Source organism: Marmota monax, unplaced genomic scaffold, assembly GCF_021218885.2.
Source record: "Marmota monax isolate L192 unplaced genomic scaffold, Marmota_monax_Labrador192_F-V1.1 WCK01_AAM20220418_F8-fsc00038, whole genome shotgun sequence".
Taxonomy (NCBI): domain Eukaryota; kingdom Metazoa; phylum Chordata; class Mammalia; order Rodentia; family Sciuridae; genus Marmota; species Marmota monax.
This window is the reverse complement of record NW_026692498.1, coordinates 15,721,226-15,741,657: the sequence shown is the minus strand read 5'-3', so window position 1 is coordinate 15,741,657 and position 20,432 is coordinate 15,721,226. Positions and strand designations below refer to the sequence as shown.

Sequence of the window (20,432 nt, the reverse complement as noted above, 5' to 3'; positions counted from 1 at the left end):
GTCTCTTCTGATCAGTTTTGTCACGAAATCTTCATATTTCTCAATACTATCATCTCAGGATTAGGATTCCATCAAAATAATTTGATAAAATCCATCATATTAAAAATGCTGGAGAACGTAGGGATACAAGGACCTTACTTCAACATTATAAAGGCTATGTGAAGGTAAACTGAAAGCCAAAAATTAAAAAGTCAAAGTTCTCGGCTCATTGATGATAGGATCCTCTGTAAAGAAGACCTTTTGGTGTACCAGAAGACTTCTAGATTTGGTAAACAAATTCAGAAAAGTAAAATGATACAAGATCAACATAAATACATCAAATGTTCTCTTGTGCTGCAATAATGAAAATGCTGAGAAAGGAGTCAGAAAAAAATATACCATTCACAGTAATCTCAAAGGGGGAAAATTAAAAAAAAAAAAACAAACCTTTAGAATAAATCCATTAAACGAATGGATGGCTTATAAAATGAAAGCTATAGAACACTCAATAAAGACATTGAGGTAGACCTTAGAAGACGGAAATACCTCTCATGTTCTTGGATAGGCAGAAACAATGTTGTCCCAAATGGCTTACTACCACAAACACTATACAAATTCAATGTAATCCCCATCAAAATACTGAAGAAATTCTTCACAGACCTACAAAAAAAATCAAAACTAATTTAGAAGAATAAATGACCATAATAAATAAAACAATCCTGAGCAAAAGGAGTGGAACAAAAGGTTTTACAATAACTGATCTCAAGTTAAACTACAGAATGATAATGATTATAACAGCATGGGAAGGGCTCCAAAACAGACGTGAAGATCAATGACATAAAAAGAAGACACAGAAACAAATCCAAACAGATACAGTCATCTGATACTCCACAAAGGTGTCAAAACTATACTTTGGAGAAAAGATAACATTCTTAAGCAATGGTACTGGGGAAAATGGATGTCCATATGTAAAAAGATTCCTGTCTTTATTCCTGAACAAAAGTCAACTCAAAGTGAAATTTTTGCTTTCTTATAGCTCACTCAGAAAATTTTGAATCCACCGTTTACTTTTGTACCAAGATCAATACTATTATTTTCCTTTTTTTAAGTAAAAATTCATTTGTGCTCACATTTTTAATTATGTACTGTATATTTCAAAAAGTTTGAATAAATCATTTTGAAAGATTTTACCACATACAACTGATAGATGTTTGAGGAGTTAAGTTCAATCTGATTTAAACATTATGCAATGTATATATTATATGGCAACCCATTAAAAAGTACAACTTTTCATGGTTTGAGTATCAGTTAAAATAAAGAGAAAAAATGTGGTGTCCCAAACACTTTTGGTTCCATTTCTGGTGCATTAACTTGTTTCCTCAGCTTCACCTTTGACCGCTTAGGGAGGCTCTATGAAAGATTAGTAGAAGAGATGACTCAAGCCTGGTTTAGTGATTTCTCTACCCACCTGAAGGTGGGCAGCTACAGTACTTCATCACCTTACTGGAACAACCCTAAAGGAGAGCTGTGAAGTAGAGTCGTCTCAGCATGAAGAACTTTGAGTAGTGCCCTTTTTCTTGGAAGGAGAAATTGACAGATATTTTAGTAGATGTCAACTCATGGGTGGTAGCCAATGATTTTCCTGGATGATAAAAGACATGGAAATATTTGACTCGTAAATTGTTGACAAAGTAATGTGGGCAGGAAATCCAAGGATATAATGCTCCAAAATGGTAAATTAGGAAGATACTGGTGTCCCCTGTGAATACACAACAAAATGTGAACTAAGAAGAGGGTTTTTACAATCAAGTCTTTGGCATGACCTTCTCTATAGATGTCAGTCAGCCACTTTCCACAGGAAATAGGACACATGAACACAGTAGTGTTTTAAATTTCAATATCATAAGGACTCAAGCATAGTATTAGGTATGTGGAAGCACCTTAACGGGCTGAGACAATGTTCTCCAGGGGAATAAATATGCTCTGAATCAGCCTCAACTTATGTTCCTTGTTTTGATTAGCTAGAAAACAGAGGTGCAGGATTCAAGAGATGGTAACACTCATTATTATCACTTGTGATTCATATTCCTGTAATGTTATACTTCAGTGAGGAGAGGTCTTAGATCCAGAGGAAGGAATGCTTGCACTAGGGGACACGGCAAACATTCCAATGAATTGGATCCTAAGACTGTCATTTGACCACTTTGGGATGCTCATAAGTTTGAATGCATAGGCAAAGAGAAAATTGTAATGATGTTGTGGTGATGTTTCCTGACTTCTAAGGAGAAAATGGACTCTTAATCCATAAAAGAGGTAAAAAAAATGTGAAATGGAAGAAATACCCAAATGATTTTCTTCATATTACAATGCCTGTGGTAATACAGACACATATTAAAGTCAAAAGAAAATTCCAACAACTTTATGTGGAAAATTACTAGTGTCCCAAACCTTCCATAAGTGAAGGCTTGTGTGACTCCAACAGGTAGAGACTTACCACAAGTTGAGGCAATTGAGGAAGACAAAGGGAATGCAGGATGGGTAATAGAATGTAGGTATAAATTGTTATAAAGAGGCTGCCTGACATCCATTGATAAGGTGATGCCAAAGACAAGATTACAAAAATCCTCTTCTGCTTACACAACCTTTTGTTGTGTATCCACAGGGGACACTAATATCTTCCTATTTTTAGCATTTTGGAGAGTTATCCCTGTATTTCTTGCCTATATTACTTTTGTCTACAATTTACAAATCAAATTATTTCCATGTCTTTTATCATCCAGCAAAATTATTGGCTACCATCCATGAGATGACATATACTAAAATGTGTGGCCATTTCACCTTCCAAGAAAAAGTGACTGGAACAAGAAACAAGCTTTTCAGTGCCTCTAAATTGCACACAGTGACTCATGGTATTTCTCAATCTCCATAATTGTGTGAGCCATTCCCTCATTAAGACTTTTCTCTCTCTCTCTCTCTCTCTCTCTCTCTCTCTCTCTCTCTCTCTCTCTCTCTCTCCTCATGGGTTATGTTTCTCCAAGACACCCTCACTGTTACACCTGTGAATAAATTAGTCTATGACAATTAGTGAATGAGTTCTAGGAATTCTCTTAAGCTCATGTAGGGATAATCAGCAAATTGCTTGTCATTTCTTCAGGGTGTCTCAAGTCTCAAAAGTTTAAAAAAAATTATAATTTTTTTCACAAACCTATGTAAGAAACATATGACTCTGTGTATATGTATACATATATATGGAGCCAAGATGGATATTTCATTACAGGTTAAAAAAAAAGTTTCACCTGATGCCATGTTTTCAAGATATTCACAAGTTCTCAGTAACATTTGCAGATATTTAATTTGATATCAAAACCAGAGTAAAATATGATTAATTCTTACTATATACTCTGTGCTTTTACCCTGCAATAATGTCTTAGCAGAAATAAATCCTTTCCTTATTCTTAAATTAATGTTTTCATGTTATCATGAGGTGTGAGCTAAATTTTCATAAGCATCCTTGAAAAATCATCATGGTACTATTTAAAAATTCTAAGTTTTATTTGAATAGTTTATCTCTCACAGAGGCCAAAACTGAGACCAAATGAAACATAGCTAAGGTGTTTTATTTTACTTTGTTCTTTTAAGATAAGGTTTATAAACCTGAAGAGATTCAGTCTCTCATTTGGATATCCTTCCCAATAGTTATTGATATCTCTAGGATTTTCTTTGTGAGACTTTTAAAATAGATTAGTATTTAATGTTTATGTAAATAGATGTAGAGGTCTGATTCTGTCAGAGTTTTTCTTCACTCTTGAATAATATAGAGGGAGCTTCTGCTCCTCATCCAGTTGTGAAACACACTATTAAGAGGAATCCTTTAAGTATCTGATTATATATTAATAGGACAATACTCAAGGTTCTGAAATTTGCAGAGAAATGTGACAAAAATCAAATGGAATATTTTAGAGTATAATTTTAAAAGCAGCAGTGATCAGTAATCAAGAAAGACAATAATATATGAAAAAGTGGTTTGTTCATTTCACAGTACTCTAGAACAAGTAAGAAAAATCACTTTAATCTTTCATTATTTTATAGAAAAACTATAGATCTTACCATGTGCAGTTTATTATTGTTTTTAACCTTTTATGCTTGTAAAACCAAACCAAACCAATGAAAGAAAAACAAGTTTTATATGTTATTTTCTTGTATATACTGCAGATATTTTTCTAATAATATAATCTGACACACATACTCAGATTTCTTTCACTTTTTGGGGTGTGTGAGTGTGTGTGTGTGTGTGTGTGTGTTTGTGTGTGTGTCTGGGGATGATGCTGGGGATTAAACCCAGGGCCTCATGCATGCTAGGCAAGGACTCTATCACTGGGCCATGTCCTCAGCTCCTCAGATTTCTAACATAGAAAATATATATGCATTAATTATGGGCAGGATAGCAAGAGGTTTTAATTTTATAGGCAATATTTTAATTGATTTTGCTCAAGGTACATATAATGAGTTCTATATTTAATGTGATAAAGTTGTGTATTATGTTTTCTTATAGTTCACCATGAGATTTCTGCTACTGCAATTTTCATTGTAATAAGTATAATTTCTATTTATTTCAGTACCTTCTTTTTTCTCTTTGGGATTACTTTATACATAGTCATTTAATTTCCATTCCATCCTCTCAAAAATCTTATATGTATATATGTGTGTCTATGTGTGTGTGTATACATATATACATACATATAACATATATATATGTATATACACATGTATGTACACATGTATGTATATATCTATATATACATATATATGTATGCAGCATATAATAGTCTGTGTATGAATGTAAGTTTTAGGTAACATATTACTTATCCCAATATTACTTTGTATATACTCTAAAGAAAATATAGCATTGATACATAATTGATACATATATTGGTACATAATTATATGTATTCTGATTTGTTTTTCCATGTAAAGTAATCCATACTGTGATCTATTTTCTTATTCAGACACCTATATAATATCTGTATATTGAAGACATCTATATTAGACACCTATCTAATATAAGTATATTGAAGCTATAAAATTTACAGGCCTAAAGGCTTTCATAGGCCTGTATTGTAGGAGAGGTTTCTATGCATTTTTGCAATACATGGTTGATACTATTTTGTATCACAAATTAAATATGCTTTATTATCATAGATAATGCAGAAATGCCACTGAGGAAGACATTATGTAATAGACATATGTAAAACAATGAATAGCTTAAGTTTATGTATATCCATAATGCACTAATTTTAAAAACCATTACCAGATGCTGGGGTTCTGGCTCAGTGGGAGAGCACTTGCCTAGTATGTGTGAGGCACTGGGTTCAATTCTCACCACTGCATATAAATAAATGAAAAAAAATGTTTATCGACTTCTAGAAAAATGCTTAAAAAACATCAATCCAAAAGGAATTACTAATTACCCTTTAAATTATTTAAAGAAACAGTCAAGTTTATAATCAATAACTAAATTCCCACAGATTGATTTTTTCCAATAGTTACTTTATATGGGGTATTTGATGTATTAAGCACTGAGTAAAATGAATCATTACACTGAAAAAAATAGTACAATGATATTCAATATAATAAACTCAAAATTTAATTTTGTGTCAACATTTAAAATATATTTATATATCTCTATTTACATATAACTATGTATCCATCTACTGATCTATCTTACTGAGGTATCTCAATATTAGTCCTAACAATATTTGGGCTGAATGTTTGATATTGTAAAATTTTTAACCATTTAACTGCCCTCTAACCATTGGGTACCAGTTGTAGCCCACCATACAGGTATGACAAGTAATATACCTAGAATATATCCATAGACATTGACAGTAAAGTCAGACCAAATAGAACCACCAATCTGTCCATGTGTATATTACTACTGAGATATTTTTTTTTTGGAAAAATGTGCTTAATTTTAAATATCATAAATTTAGGAGTTTTGATATTTCTCATTTACACAAGCTTGCACACCAAAAAATTCCCCAAGTCTTGACTGTGCTGATGTCTGTATCCAAATAGGTTTTGTAACTAACAATCTCCAATGGAGAAACGCAATCTCTCAGTGGTGCATGAGTTTGTTTTGATGGGCATCACATAGCGCCCTGAGCTGCAGGCTCCACTGTTTGGGCTGTTCCTCATCATCTACCTGGTCTCAGTGCTGGGCAACTTGGGCATGATCATCCTCACCAAGGTGGACCACAACCTGCAAACACCCATGTACCTTTTTCTCAGATACCTGGCTCTCACTGACCTTGGTTATTCTACAGTTGTGGGCCCCAAAATGTTAGTAAATTTTGTTGTAGATAAGAATATAACATCTTATTTTTTTATGTGCCACACAGCTAGCTTGCTTTCTTGCGTTCATCATTTGTGAACTTTTTATTCTGTCTGCATGGCCTATGACTGCTATGTGGACCACTGCAACCCACTGCTCTACACTGTCATCATGTCACATAGAGTATGTCACACGCTGGCAGCAATTCCTTAACTCTACAGCATATTTGTTTCTCTCCTAATCGCCATACAAAATTAATTTACTCATTTGTGGCAACAAGATTATAAGTCATTTCTGTGACAGTCTCCCCTTGTTATCTTTGCTGTGCTTAATTCTTGTGATACTCCTGTATTCTTACCTCCTCATCCTTGTTACCATTTTCAGTGAAGATGGATATTCTGTGTGAAAGAATTTTTAGACCTAGACTTATATCCCAAACAAATAAAAATCAAAATTACTTTATATCAGCCTACTTCTATACACAATATAAAATTTGCAATCGTTTTTTGAATTGTTCTTGATGGGAAAGATAAAAATTGCCTTTGCTATTGAAGTCTTTTCATCCTTCTGCGTATGATTGGCAATGTTTTGTCTGCACTGATGTCAAATACGAGAAAGAAAATGTACACTTGTTTAATTCTTTGAAAAACAATTTTCAATAGTTTTAAATACCTGAAATTTCCTCCTATGATATCAGTGGCTAATAGAGTCTCCAAAATATAGACAACAATGGAAAACATAATTTATTTTAATATGAAAAAGTCCATGCAATATTATTTTTAGCATTTTTAGTAACAAATGTATGTTCCTAATTCAATGAGAATCTGTGAAGTTTTGCAACCAGTAATATGTATATATGATTACAAATTCCAGTTCTGTAATCCATTATTACAGAACTGGAATTTGTAATCATATATTAATGAGAGATACTAAATCTATTAAATGATTTGAATTTCTAAAAAAATTCATCTAGAAAAAATTGAAGGAGATTCTTATAGAGATGTTTGAGAAGGGTGAGAAGAGAATTTTACCTACTTAAAAATTATGTCATTCCACACATGAATCTATATTTTAAAGTGCATATTGTAGGAGGAGCACATGGAAATGAGAATTGTGATAGTATCATATACAACTCACTTTTGCTTGCTAGATCATGAGTGTCCAAAATTGCTTAAATAGCTACAAAGTAGAATCTCTCAATTTCATATCCTCCTACTTATTTTACATGGAAATCTACCAGTTTTTACAATTCAATACAAGTTTTAAACACAAAGTATCAGACAAACAATTTAGATAATAAACGTTAAAATATCATGGAATAAGATATCTAAAAGGACACATACATTAATGAATTTATACAGTTTTCTAAATGTTAAAAGACTATATGTTATTGACTTGTTAACTATCAGTGGCTTAATATCTCATAAGAGCTGGATTTCAAGTTAATTTTTCTAAAACAAAATCATGCACTAAGTCAATTCTACTGTGCATCCTTTTTCTCCTACCGTGAACAAAGGACATTTACAGCACAATGATTTATGGAAACAGAAGCTCAACTGTTCATAGTATTCATGTGAAACTTAGGGAAACTGGCTGGTAGACTGTTGTGGAGTTGATATTGCTTTGAAATTAACATGAGCAGTGTCGCCTTTCTGTGGCCCTTTTCACTGCATATTTTACCTCCTTGTTCCTGAGACTATAAATCAATGGGTTTAACATGGGAATGACTAGTGTGTAGAACACAGATACCACCTTCTCTTGTTCTACAGAATACTGTGAGCTTGGCTGGATGTAACTAAAACTTAAGGTCCCATAAAATATGGTCACAGCAGTGAGGTGAGAGGCACAGGTGGAGAAGGCTTTCTGTCTACCTGAAGCTGAGCGGATTCTCAGAATCGAAATGGCAATGAGTATGTAGGAGATGATCACAATGAAGAAAGTACCCATGGCAATGACGCCAGAGAAGGTTAAGAGCAAAAACTCATTCATGGAGGTGTCAGAACATGACAGCTTTAACAATGGTGGAACATCACAAAAGAAATGATTCACCACATTGGGACCACAAAAGGACAATCTCGCCAAGCTTACTGTGTGTGTCAATGAATTGATTATTCCTCCTGTACACGACCCGATGACCAGCACCACACACTTTCTCTTAGACATGGCTGCAGTGTAAAGCAAAGGATTGACAATGGCTATGTAATGGTCATAAGCCATCACGGACAGCAAGAAGCCTTCTGTGGTAATGAGCACCCCAAAAAATAAATGTTGTGTCATGCAGGCTGAGAAGGAGATGGTTTCCTTCACGACCAAGAAGTTGATCAGCAGTTTTGGTGCAATGGCTGAAGAATAGCAGGCATCCACAAATGAAAGGCAGCTGAGGAAAAAGTACATAGGTGTCTGGAGCTTTGGGGTGATTTGGATTAAGATGACCATGCCCAGATTCCCCACCAACGTAACTGCATAAATCACCAGGAACAACACAAAGAGCACAACTTTCAGTTCAGCATGGTCTGTCAATCCCCAAAGAATAAACTCAGTAACAACGGTAAAATTCTCTTCAGCCATTCCTTTTCTTGAAATCTGAGATGTAAGAGGTAAGGGATTAGAACATATCTGGAAGAACCTGGTGCTTTTAAAATGAAGCAGAATTATACATAGAATTGTGTCCTTAGGTGAATACATTTTATTCATGTTGAATATACATCTAATTTACAATATGGAGAACCCGACTCTATGATCTCTGTTTTGTTTTAGTGATAGCTAAAGTTTAATTCCACAAAAATATATATGAAAAGCACTTAGGCTCTCAAAAATTTCAATCTCTCCCTCACATATCTGTCACTATAGGAATATGATACCAGTGAAGGACACTGATGATGAATAAATGGTGGTTACCATTTGAATTGAAAATTCTCTTTTTAATCTTTGTTTTGAATATAAAAAAGTTAATTACAATAAAATGTAAAATCAACTGTACTAATGTCCATATGGTTAATACACAAATGTACCATGATTTAACAAGAGAATCAATAGAGGTCACAGGGCAAGAGACTGGCTCCAAAGATGATGACGGGAATTCTTAAAGACCATAAATCTCATGCCCTTTCTATGTTCTCCTGTGAGACATTCAGTGGAGCCACTTAATCCCGAACACAAAATTCCCTGTGTTGTTTCAATGACAGCAGTTTTGGAAAACCTTATATGTCATATGATATTTGGAATTCATAATTCATATGTTATTATTGGCATTAAGTTTTCATTATATAAATGGGAATATTATACTATTAGATATTTTACTACTTTTATAAGCACACAATCTGTACACACACATATATAAATAAAACATTTAAATGTGTATATCTGGAAAAAGCTATTTGTCTGAATCTCTTTTTCATGTCATTGCTCTAATAAGAAATATTTATGACCAACAGGCTTTTATCAATTCAGTATCTATCCAAGTTCAGTTATTCAACACTTTTAATTCAAATGTCTTATATTGTATGAGAATCAATAACCCTACAATAGAACAGAATTTTCTTCCTTTTTTTGCTTCTTTACCTCTGTCTTTCACAATCTAGAATATTTTATAGTTAAGAGAAGATATGTTTTTAGAAATAAAGACATAAAAAGAATACTAATATTTTATTACTTCTGTAGGTTTTATTAATGAATTTTACCAAATGCACTTCAATTGTCATAAAGGATAATTGGTTGGCATTAACTCATTCTGGAATTAAAGTGTTAGTATCATTATTAACTTTGTTACTCTGGGAATTCATTAAGCTTCTCTCACTTTTGGTATAATCATATCTACATCACAGGAGTTTTTTAAAAGCAAATGGGAAATAAGCAAAGTATTTCTTTAGGTATGTAGTAAGTGCTTAGATTATAGATAGATATGGTATATGGTAGATAAAAGCTAGATGGTTTGGGGGAGTAGCTTGTCAAATGGATATGTATAAATCACATATGAAACCTTTTAGTTAACCAATTAATTTTTCCAATTTTAGATATATAATTCATTTTATTTGAATTTTTAAATAAATGGAAATGCCAATTGATAGTTTAAATTTTTTACCTTAAATTTTCATCCTGTGTTTTTATGATTCCTCCTGTGTTTCTAGTTTATTCACCAAAATACAAGTCCCTTCAACGAATGTTAAACTTTGACATTCAAATTGATCATATCTGTCAACCACATTCAAACTGTCCAGTACAATAACCAGTAACTACCTGTGAACATTAAATAGAAACTGAAATTAACTAAAGTTAAACAAAAATCAATTTCCCATTATTGATAACCCCTGTCCAACTTTTCAGTAGGCATATGTGACCAGTGGCCACTGTAGAAAACCTTGAAAATTAGATAGCTCTTCTAACCTTCTGCCTCATCCTTTAGAGTACTAATTAAATTACATTTTCTCAAAGAAAGTTTATGTAAATAGTTTTCATTCGAAAGAAGAATTAAGAACATGAAGTTTCCAATTGAAATTTCAAAATTTAATGGTATTTCTTATTCCAGGCACACTTTATCCTCACCAAGTTGAAGATTACCTAGGAAACAGAATTGAAAGATGTGATGCACAATCAAATTTAATTACTTCAAATATTCTTAATAATCCTATGATTCAATCAGCTAAAATATAAGCAAGCTTTTGACTAGCCTATCAACTACAAGGTAATTTAAATAGAAAAAAAATACTTTTACAAAATAAACCTACCTAAATTAACTATTTTAAATTTTCACATTTTGGTTTCTTATTCTTTGCTAAAAAATAATGTCATTTAATAATGATATGTCCTGCAATGTTATTAAATATTGTTAAAGTATCTAATGGAATATATTTCCAGATAATATAATTAAGAATAAATTTTAGCCATTAATAATAAACACAAGAAACAACAAGTAAGATACCTCAAGATACCTTAAGACATTCTCTTTCTTTAAGATACAGAATTACATGTCTCCCTCCCTATCTCTTTCTCTCTCTTTTTCTGTGTCTCTGTTGCTAGCCCTCTTTATATGTATTATTAACCTCTAATGGGCCCTATCACAGAGTGAGCATCATATGAAATAGCAAAGGAGACCTCAGGAACCATTCTATTTCTCAAGGGACTTTGGAATTCCCCATAAATCATATGTATCTCTATAGTGTATAATTATCTAAAAACGATTACAGACTTTAAATTAAAATGGAGCAAAAGATGAGAATTCTTGAATTCGGTAAATATTACACAAACAGTTATTGAAAATAATGTATCAGATGTAAGCATCACATAAGTTACAATGATTGACTGTAACAAGGTTAACTACAAGCTGTTTTATGAAGGTGAGAAAGGGAATCAGAAACTACTATTAACAAGGATTTTTAAGCAATACATAGACTTAAGCACACATATGCATGATTACATGAGTAAACTATGGTTTATGGGTTACCAATCACCCAACTGAGATTCCAGTCTGCTGGTTTTAGCTTAACATTCTGAGTTTGGAAGAATTCTGTCCATCAAACTAATAGTTACAAGTGGATAGCGTATAGTAGATACCATGTTGCACATTAGAAAGAAAGGGACTTTCTTGAACTTTCATTTGTAGAAACCATGAGAATTAACATACTCCTCAAATCACTTGCACTAAAATATCTAGAAATGTGAACTGAATAAATAAGAAATATGTATTAAAATTGATGACAGGAAAAGATGATGACGGGGAGAGGACTAAAAATCAGACTGATAGTGGAAATAAATTTGCATTTCTGAGGGCTAGGATCAACGTTGTGACTGGGATCACAGATTTCACAACTCTGCTGCCAAAAAAAAAAAAAAAAAAAACTGAAAAATTAGAGAAAATACATGTAATATACATTTTGAGACATTTGATGATTGTCAGCACAGTGCTATGCCATGTTAGAGAAGGAACACAGTTACTTAATCCTGGTATGAGATGGTGGTGGCACAGAAAAACACAAAAGTCATGTTAACACGAAAATACAAAATCAGGTATATGTGTGCTGAAGTGCCCAGAATATATGTCACCAATTGCTTCAGTGGAGAGACCTAGGCAAGGAAAGCCATTAGAAATCAACATAGAAATTTTAAGACTTCATATTACCCTTAAACTTCACTTATTAATATGAGGCTCCACAAATTCAAAGTAACTTCAACTGTAGCGAAAGAAAAAATACCAAGAACCTGTATGATGGGAAATACTAAATTCTAGAGACTGATAGTGTACTAAGTGCATTCAATGAGAACAACAAAAGGGAGAAGAAATGACCTCAGAGGAAACAGTTAACTAAGACCCACTGTTTTAAATCTCAATACTAAATCTCAAAAGTGTTTCTCTGATTGCAAATAAATGACTTATTTGCCAAACAACAAGAAGAAAACAATTCTGAGTCTTAACAGCAAAATGTTTGTGATATCTAGCATCCAAATAAGTATGTATTTGTATGTTGAAAAAGTTGGAAAATGTTAGCCAGAACTATGAGAAAAACCAATTACCAGAAATAAAAACATCATATTAGATTCTGAATTTAGAGTAAAGGATTTTAAAACAACTGTATACATTTCCAAGGACTTCAGTCTAACCAACAGGATTCGAAAGAGACAAAAATTATAAGAAAGAAACAATCTTAATTATTAGAGTGGTGGGTAATATTGACAAAAAAAATTTATTGTTCATTTTTTAAGGGTGGATTTAACATTGTAGAGAAAAATAGTGAATTTGAGCACAAGACAATAGAAACCATCCATACCTTAAGTACAAAGAGAAAATAAGTTTTAAAAATTTCAAAATTGTATAGATATATGTAAAATACACCAGTTCAGAAAAATAAAAATAAGGTTTAACTCAAACTTTGCAATAAAATCTTGTGATCCAGAATATGAAACAATGTATTTAAAATAGAAATAAACTAACCTAAAAATTTTTATCATTAAAATAAAAAGTTTAAAAATGAAAACAAACATATGACTTCCCAATCATTCTAGTAATTATCAAATAATTAATATTAGGACAAACACCCACAGTTAAGGAATAATATCTGAGAAAAAGAATTTGGAATTACTAGAGAAAAATAAATAACAAGCAGATTCTGAAATTCATTCAACATTAATGGAACAAGTGAGTTTTACAGTTTTACTATTGGCCAGTCTAGACGACTTCAGAGAAATCTCACATAAAATCTAGCCATTCTGAAGAAATGAATGAGATGCAGAGTTTGTATTACCCCAAGGACACTTTGGAGGAAGCCAGAAAATATACAGTAAGACAAAAGGAAATAGAAGTTCTATGTGCAAATTCTAATTGGTTTACTGTGAAATGTGTAAGGTTGGGTAAACCCAGGAGCCCAGAGAAAGCTAAATATGAGGAGATATTTATATTGCCACCTATAGATCAGAGTTTACAATTTGAGTCAAATTATGCTAATTTTACATTAAACTTTAAAAATGAATAAATAAACAGAAAATAACAAAATAAAAAGGCTCTTAGAGTAGTATATCAAAATTAAGATTTCTCCAGAAAAAAGCTCACAATATTCAAGATAGAATCCATAATTTCTTATTACACAAAACTACTGAACAATTAAGTCAAGGCATTGTTTCAGAACAGAGCCTGGTTCTTATTTCTCCAGAATACTTCTATTCTTGGGAGTGTTCTGTGGACCTTGGCATATGGCTTCATTAAATTTCTGGCTTCTCCTACTCCATTCCATGCATCAAAATTCATCTTTTGTAGGAGGAAATCGTGGATGGGAGGCTGTTTTCTCTCAAAACCAGTATTACAATAGCTCTGCTATGTAGCACAGAAAAATACTGAAAAAGATAACTTAATATGAACACCAAAATGATTTCCAGAATAAAATCCAAAGACTTAAATTGATCTAGAAAACTTGTAAACATCCAAAAGATTAAAAAAAAAAATTCTTATTCAAAATTCGCTGAAGGACAGAAATTTAGAAAGTATAGAAAAATCAACAAGCACATGGAAAAGTACTCATTTATCACTGTTTCTACATATATATAAATTTTTCTTAATAGGAAAATCATAAAGAAAATTGACATTGATAGAAAGTAATTAGAAATGTGGTGTCCACTTACAGTAGATTTTATTCTTGTTAAGATTTATTGAACAACAACAACAAAAAAAAGTTATACTGGTAATTATCCAACATCATTTGAATATATAGGATATTACATATGAATATAATACAAATCATTGCATTGCAATTGATTACTGCAGTGTGGTATGGCAATGGCTATCCAACTGTAGTATTTCCTGAGCTGGACAGCTGCTAATTTAAGTGTTGACTCATCATGAGTAACAGAGTACCATTATATCATGTAGGACTCCATGGAATTATACAGATACTTTTACTAATTTGTTACTTTCTTTGAGTTTTCCCATACTTTTTCCCACTGGGAAAGATGTAAGTATTCTTAGATAATTATTAGACATATTAAAGCAGATCTTTAAACCTCTCAGAGGATTTGGGCATCATGTTCTGCACAATTAGATGCTAATTCCTCTGGGATCATCTCTGGAAGAAAAACTATAAATTCTTCCTACCCAGAGCAAAAGGATGTATAAACTGAGATAATTTTCAATTCTTCAGTAAGGTAAGTGGATAAGAAGTGTCTTTGATCTTGATTACATGGGTATTGGTAATTTCTCATAGACCATAGACACTTTTATGGCAAATGACAAATGATTGCTCAAATAAATAACAAAAAACCATTATCACCTTTGTGAAATGGGGTTCCTTGGAGTATTCTGGTGCTTTAAATCATTAAGTCCTATGTATCAAATAGGTGTCCTAGGCCTATTTTTCGTATTAGTATTTGGAAATTGGAAGCGAAAAGATGTCAGAAATATTTGAAAAACTGATTATTAATTAGAAATATTAATCTATTGATTAATTATATTTCTCAAAATGATTTGAAGGTAAAGTATGGGATGCCCAATTACATTTAGTTTCATGCAAATATTGAACAAAATATAACATATATTATATAATCTTTGATAAGGGAAATTATTATTTAGGATAAATAGAGCTAATGCAATATTTGAAAGAGAATAGTTTAAGTTTTCTGTACAGGAAACTTGTATGTATAAAATTATAGATGTTTAGTTTTTTATATTTTCCTAATGGGTTGCTTACTATAGATCACTTGGGAAAAAATCATTACACATGGAAAATATTATAAGAATTTTTAAGAGTTATAGAGTTGTGCAGGAACCACCAGACTGAACAGAATTCTGATTTTACTATGCCAAAAAATTAAAATACCACTTATTTCCCACATAAAAGAATAGGCAGAGTAAGATTCAAGACATTAGCAGAGTGAGAGATAACAACTGACATGTACACTCAATTTGCAAGAGAATAATTCTTAGCAATACACTGAAGATTTTAAGGTGGTAGAATTGGTAACAGGAATTCTGAATCCTTTCTCCATCCACTGCATCCCATCTTCTATCTTAAACACAATGACAAGTCTTGCACAGTTTCTCATTCAGAATAAAGTTGTGTAGGTATATAAGTAATATTAGTGAACAAAGAGTGGATCTGAAACAAGAATAGGCCTCGGTGGAGACAACAGACAACTTCATCCTGGAAGAAGGAATGGACTCAGTTCAGGGATCTCCAGTATCACCCTCCTCTCCTGTCCTCAGTACTTGAGTCAGAAAGCTAACTGGGCATCCTAAGTGAGAATTCCTAGAACTGATACAGGAGCTCTAAGTTGGCTCTAGACTATAGCTGAAAAAGGTAAAGCTGGCATTTTATAACATAATAACTCTTTCCTGCATTTTATGACTGATATTTTTTAACTCCAGTCATTCCTCCAATCAAAAATTATGAAAGCAGACCTATACTCCCAGGCTCAGCAGTTTAGCAAGATCCTAAGCAACCTAGCAAGACCTCATATCAAAATAAAATATATAAATAAATAAAATAATAAGATCTGGGAATGTGGCTCAGTGGGCTCAGGTTAAGCAACTCTGGGCTCAAATCTCAGTACCAAAAAATAATTAATTAATTAATTAATTAAAATTTAAAAGCATGCTTCCAGCATTTCAGCATTTCAGGGTTTCACTGAGGAAAAATTAACATCAGCAGGTTGACAATCCAAGAGAATTAGGCTACCTCAGCTGCATGATTTTTAATCAGAGCAGTTCTGTTTTTCTAAATTTTCATATAAATTCATTAAATAAATGATAAGGTATTTATTTCTGAAATATTTGAAAACCATAGTTGTATACTTTATAAAATCTAAATTGTGAAATTTCAGGAAATTTTACATTCAGTAATAATTGCTGAAATAAATGTTCAAGTGGTATATGTGCTTTATGAATTCTGTTATACCAACATTATGGCATTAAATATGCAACTGAAAACTCAAAGTCATTGAATAATGTAAATCATATATTACTGCATTTCTACAGTGTTATATTAAAGAAAACAAAAATATATTGAATTAAATACTTGAAATTCTTGAATAATATATTCCACATATCTTTCCAGGAATCTCTCCAGATCACATTTTTTTTTCTTAATAAGCTTATGCTAATTAGGGCTTTCCTTTTTAACAATGAAATAAAATCACACGTGCAAGTTAAAAATGAATATGATTACCTGCAGAGTAGAAAAAGAATTCTAAAATATTGATTATAAATAAACTGATGGTCAAAATATCATGCAATATATCAAAAAAACTTATTAATTTAAACTCCAGGCACTTTTCAGATACAGGGTAGTAGGCATGTCCTTTGAAGCCATTATCTAATCATAATGAAAGGATTACTCAATGATAAATGTTATTGACTTTGAACAATATGCCTAAACTCACTAACCCTCAAATACAATGTAATTAACTCATGTTCCTTAGATGGATCCCACCAACGCTTTGCCATATTAATGGAAGAGTCACAAAGAAGACATTGGAATTTAGAGGAAGTGGGATGAACTGGTCATGGCTAAGTCCCTTACATTCACATTTACAAAGAGATAAGATTTAGGAGTGTATCCCTGAACCTTCTGCACAACCTTTGAATTGCAGATGAGGATCTCTAATACTTCTACCATTCTGTTTATGTTGTTTCCTTCTCTTTAAAATATAAAAATTCCAAAAAACCCTCACACAAAAATGAATGTTAACTAAAGAAAAACTGTGAGTCCATTTTGTGGATGAAATAAAATTTAATCTTTCGTCATCAGTACCTCTATGGTTTTATTTCAATGCATGTGTTCCAAACATTGTGAATCGGCTGATTTTTTTTTATATAGTACAAATGGATGTGTTCTCATGGTAGTTAGAAGATTCTACTGTTTATTCTTATTTAAGTGTTAGATACATAAACTATTTTTATTTCCCAGGTTATGATTAAATTCCCTATACAGCCTATAAATATTATTGCTATTTTAGATGAGATTAAAAAAATAAAAGAAAAGTGGATAAAACTCTTTCTTTCCTCCCAGAAGGGAAAACTGGACCAAATGGGCCAACAGAACCTTACAGTGCTGACCGAATTTATTCTGGAGGGAGTCTCCAGGCGGCCTGAGCTGCAGCTTCCCCTCTTTGGGGTCTTCCTCCTCATCTACACACTCACAGTGGTGGGCAACCTAGGCATGATCATTCTGACCAAGCTGGACTCCCGCCTGCACACACCTATGTATTTTTTTATCAGACACCTGGCTTTTATTGACCTTGGCAATTCCACTGTCATTTGTCCCAAGATGCTGGTAAATTTTGTTGTGGATCGAAATACCATTTCTCATAATGCATGTGCTACACAGTTGGCTTTCTTCCTTGTGTTCATTATCAGTGAGTTTTTCATCTTGTCTGCTATGGCTTACGACCGCTATGTGGCCATTTGCAACCCTCTGCTCTACAATGTTACCATGTCTCAGAAACTCTGTCATATGCTGGTGGGCATTCCATACCTCTATAGCACCTTTCAGGCTCTCTTTTTCACTATTAAGATTTTCACATTGAACTTCTGTGGCTCTAAGGTCATCAGTCATTTCTACTGTGATGATGTTCCTTTGTTACCTATGCTCTGCTCAAATGCACATGAAATAGAATTGTTGATCATACTATTTTCAGCATTTAACATGATCTCATCCCTCCTAGTTGTCCTAGTGTCCTACCTTCTGATTCTGTTAGCTATATGCCAAATGCATTCTGCAGAAGGCAGGAAAAAAGCTTTCTCCACATGTGGTTCTCATCTGACAGTGGTGGTGGTGTTCTATGGGTCTCTCTTTTTTATGTACTTGCAACCTAAATCCTCTCACTCTTTTGAGACTGATAAAATAGCCTCTGTGTTTTACACTTTGGTGATTCCCATGCTTAACCCCTTAATCTACAGCTTAAGGAACAAAGAAGTAAAAAATGCTTTCCACAGGGTCTTTAAGAATCAGTGTAAGCATTTTGTTTAATATTCATTATGGAATCATGTCAAAATAAACCATGAGAAAGAAAACGTTATTTTAAAATGTTTCTTTATTTTATTAATTTAAGATCTGCAACAAGAAGATTTTGATATACTCAGACATAATGAAGTGATCATTTTATATAGTTGAAATATCTCCACTTCTGATTTTATTTATTTGAATCTTCTTTTATGTTAGTCTACCTAAGGGCATGTCAATTTTGTTTATTTTTTATTTTGTAGTTCAACTCTGAGTTTTATTGATTTAATTTTAACTTTTAAAAATATTTTGTGTCCTATGATATCATGTAATGTGGAGATGGTTCTAGGGAAGAATATGTATTCTTTTTTTCTTGGATTGAAAATTCTCTATATAACTGTTAGACCTCTTTGGTCTAAAGTACAGGATCAGGGAACTCAAAAATGAGTTCAAAAGGACACATTATAATGAAACAATCAGAAACAGAAAAGCTTTTATAAAGTGAAAGACTCTTAAAAATGAGAGGGAATTTCATCAAAATGAAGGAAATATTAGTAGAGTAGATGAAGGGGCTTGAGGAGGAAAAAAAACTGAACTCTCATATGTGCATGCATGGATGTGGCACAGTGGGTCTTGGCATCAAGCATATCCATAGGACACTAAATTTAAAAAAAGGAAACTGTAAATGGATTGAAGTGTGATGGGTGGAATGAGGGGACACATGTGGAGGTGAGTCATGCTTGGGACTGAATTGGAGTGGGCTGTGTTTCCTGCTCTGTGATCCTGGTGTTATATATAACTGAAGAGAATTTCTTTTTAAAAAGGAATAGAAAATGAAAAATTCTGAAAGCATCAGTAAAGAGAACTGTATAACAACAATAACTGTGACATCAAAATCATAAATCATGCATGTGGGTGGAAGATGAATAGAACTGCAGAGTTTTTATACGTGAGAGAAGTTAGGTTGCTATAGCTAAATAGACTAGCATAACAGCACATTTTATTTAAATCTCATGGTAAATGCAAATCAAAACTTCTAATAGACTCACAAGGGATAAAGAGGCAGGAATCAAAACATCACTATAAAATATCAACAAATAAAAAGGACAAGAGCAAGAGAGAGAGAAACAAAGTTTTTCACAATAACCAGAAAACAATTAATACAACTCAATATCAAACATCCATCCATAATTACTTTTTAAATGTAAGCCACCTTAACTATCCAGGTAAATAGGGTAGCTCAATGGATTAATTTATTTGTTTTGAATAACCCTCAAAATACACTCCTTAGGAAATTGCTGAAATGTTATGAATATATTTTGTTCATGAGGAACTTATTCTGACTATAGACCTCTACTCTGTGTTTCCAACATTGATAGTCTTAAAATAATGGTTGAGGTGACATCCACAAAATTTTTTTTTTGTGTGTGTGTTTTAGATAATATTGAGTTTACTAAGCATGTCTTTAAACCAAATCAAATAATGCATTACTTTTTTTCTCTTTTTCATATTGAACCATATTATATCTATAGGCGATTTGAAATGTATTATGTACCTGGTATTATGTGTCTGGATATTAAATGTCCCTCAAATGCTTAGTATCAAAGACTTTGTCCCCCATTCAGCATTGTTCATTGGAGGAGCTTTTGGAAGCAATTGGATCATGAGAGCTCGGAGCTCATCAGTGTAGATTAATTCTCTGA

General features: G+C 32.6%; 2 protein-coding genes and 1 pseudogene across 2 annotated transcripts; 2 read left to right on the top strand and 1 right to left on the bottom strand.

Annotated features, from left to right (window-relative positions):
* The first annotated feature begins 6,076 nt into the window (after positions 1-6,076).
* LOC124092772 (olfactory receptor 8K3-like) lies at positions 6,077-6,716 on the top strand (annotated as a pseudogene).
* A 1,223-nt stretch (positions 6,717-7,939) lies between these two features.
* Positions 7,940-8,878, bottom strand: LOC124093338 (olfactory receptor 1052-like). Its single transcript, XM_046445769.1, has one exon. The coding sequence runs from the start codon at positions 8,876-8,878 to the stop codon at positions 7,940-7,942; it is 939 nt and encodes a 312-aa protein (XP_046301725.1).
* Positions 8,879-17,814: 8,936 nt separating this feature from the next.
* Positions 17,815-18,756, top strand: LOC124092801 (olfactory receptor 8K5). The gene has a single exon (XM_046444609.1). It carries the CDS (start codon positions 17,815-17,817, stop codon positions 18,754-18,756), a length of 942 nt encoding a protein of 313 aa, XP_046300565.1.
* Positions 18,757-20,432: the final 1,676 nt, after the last annotated feature.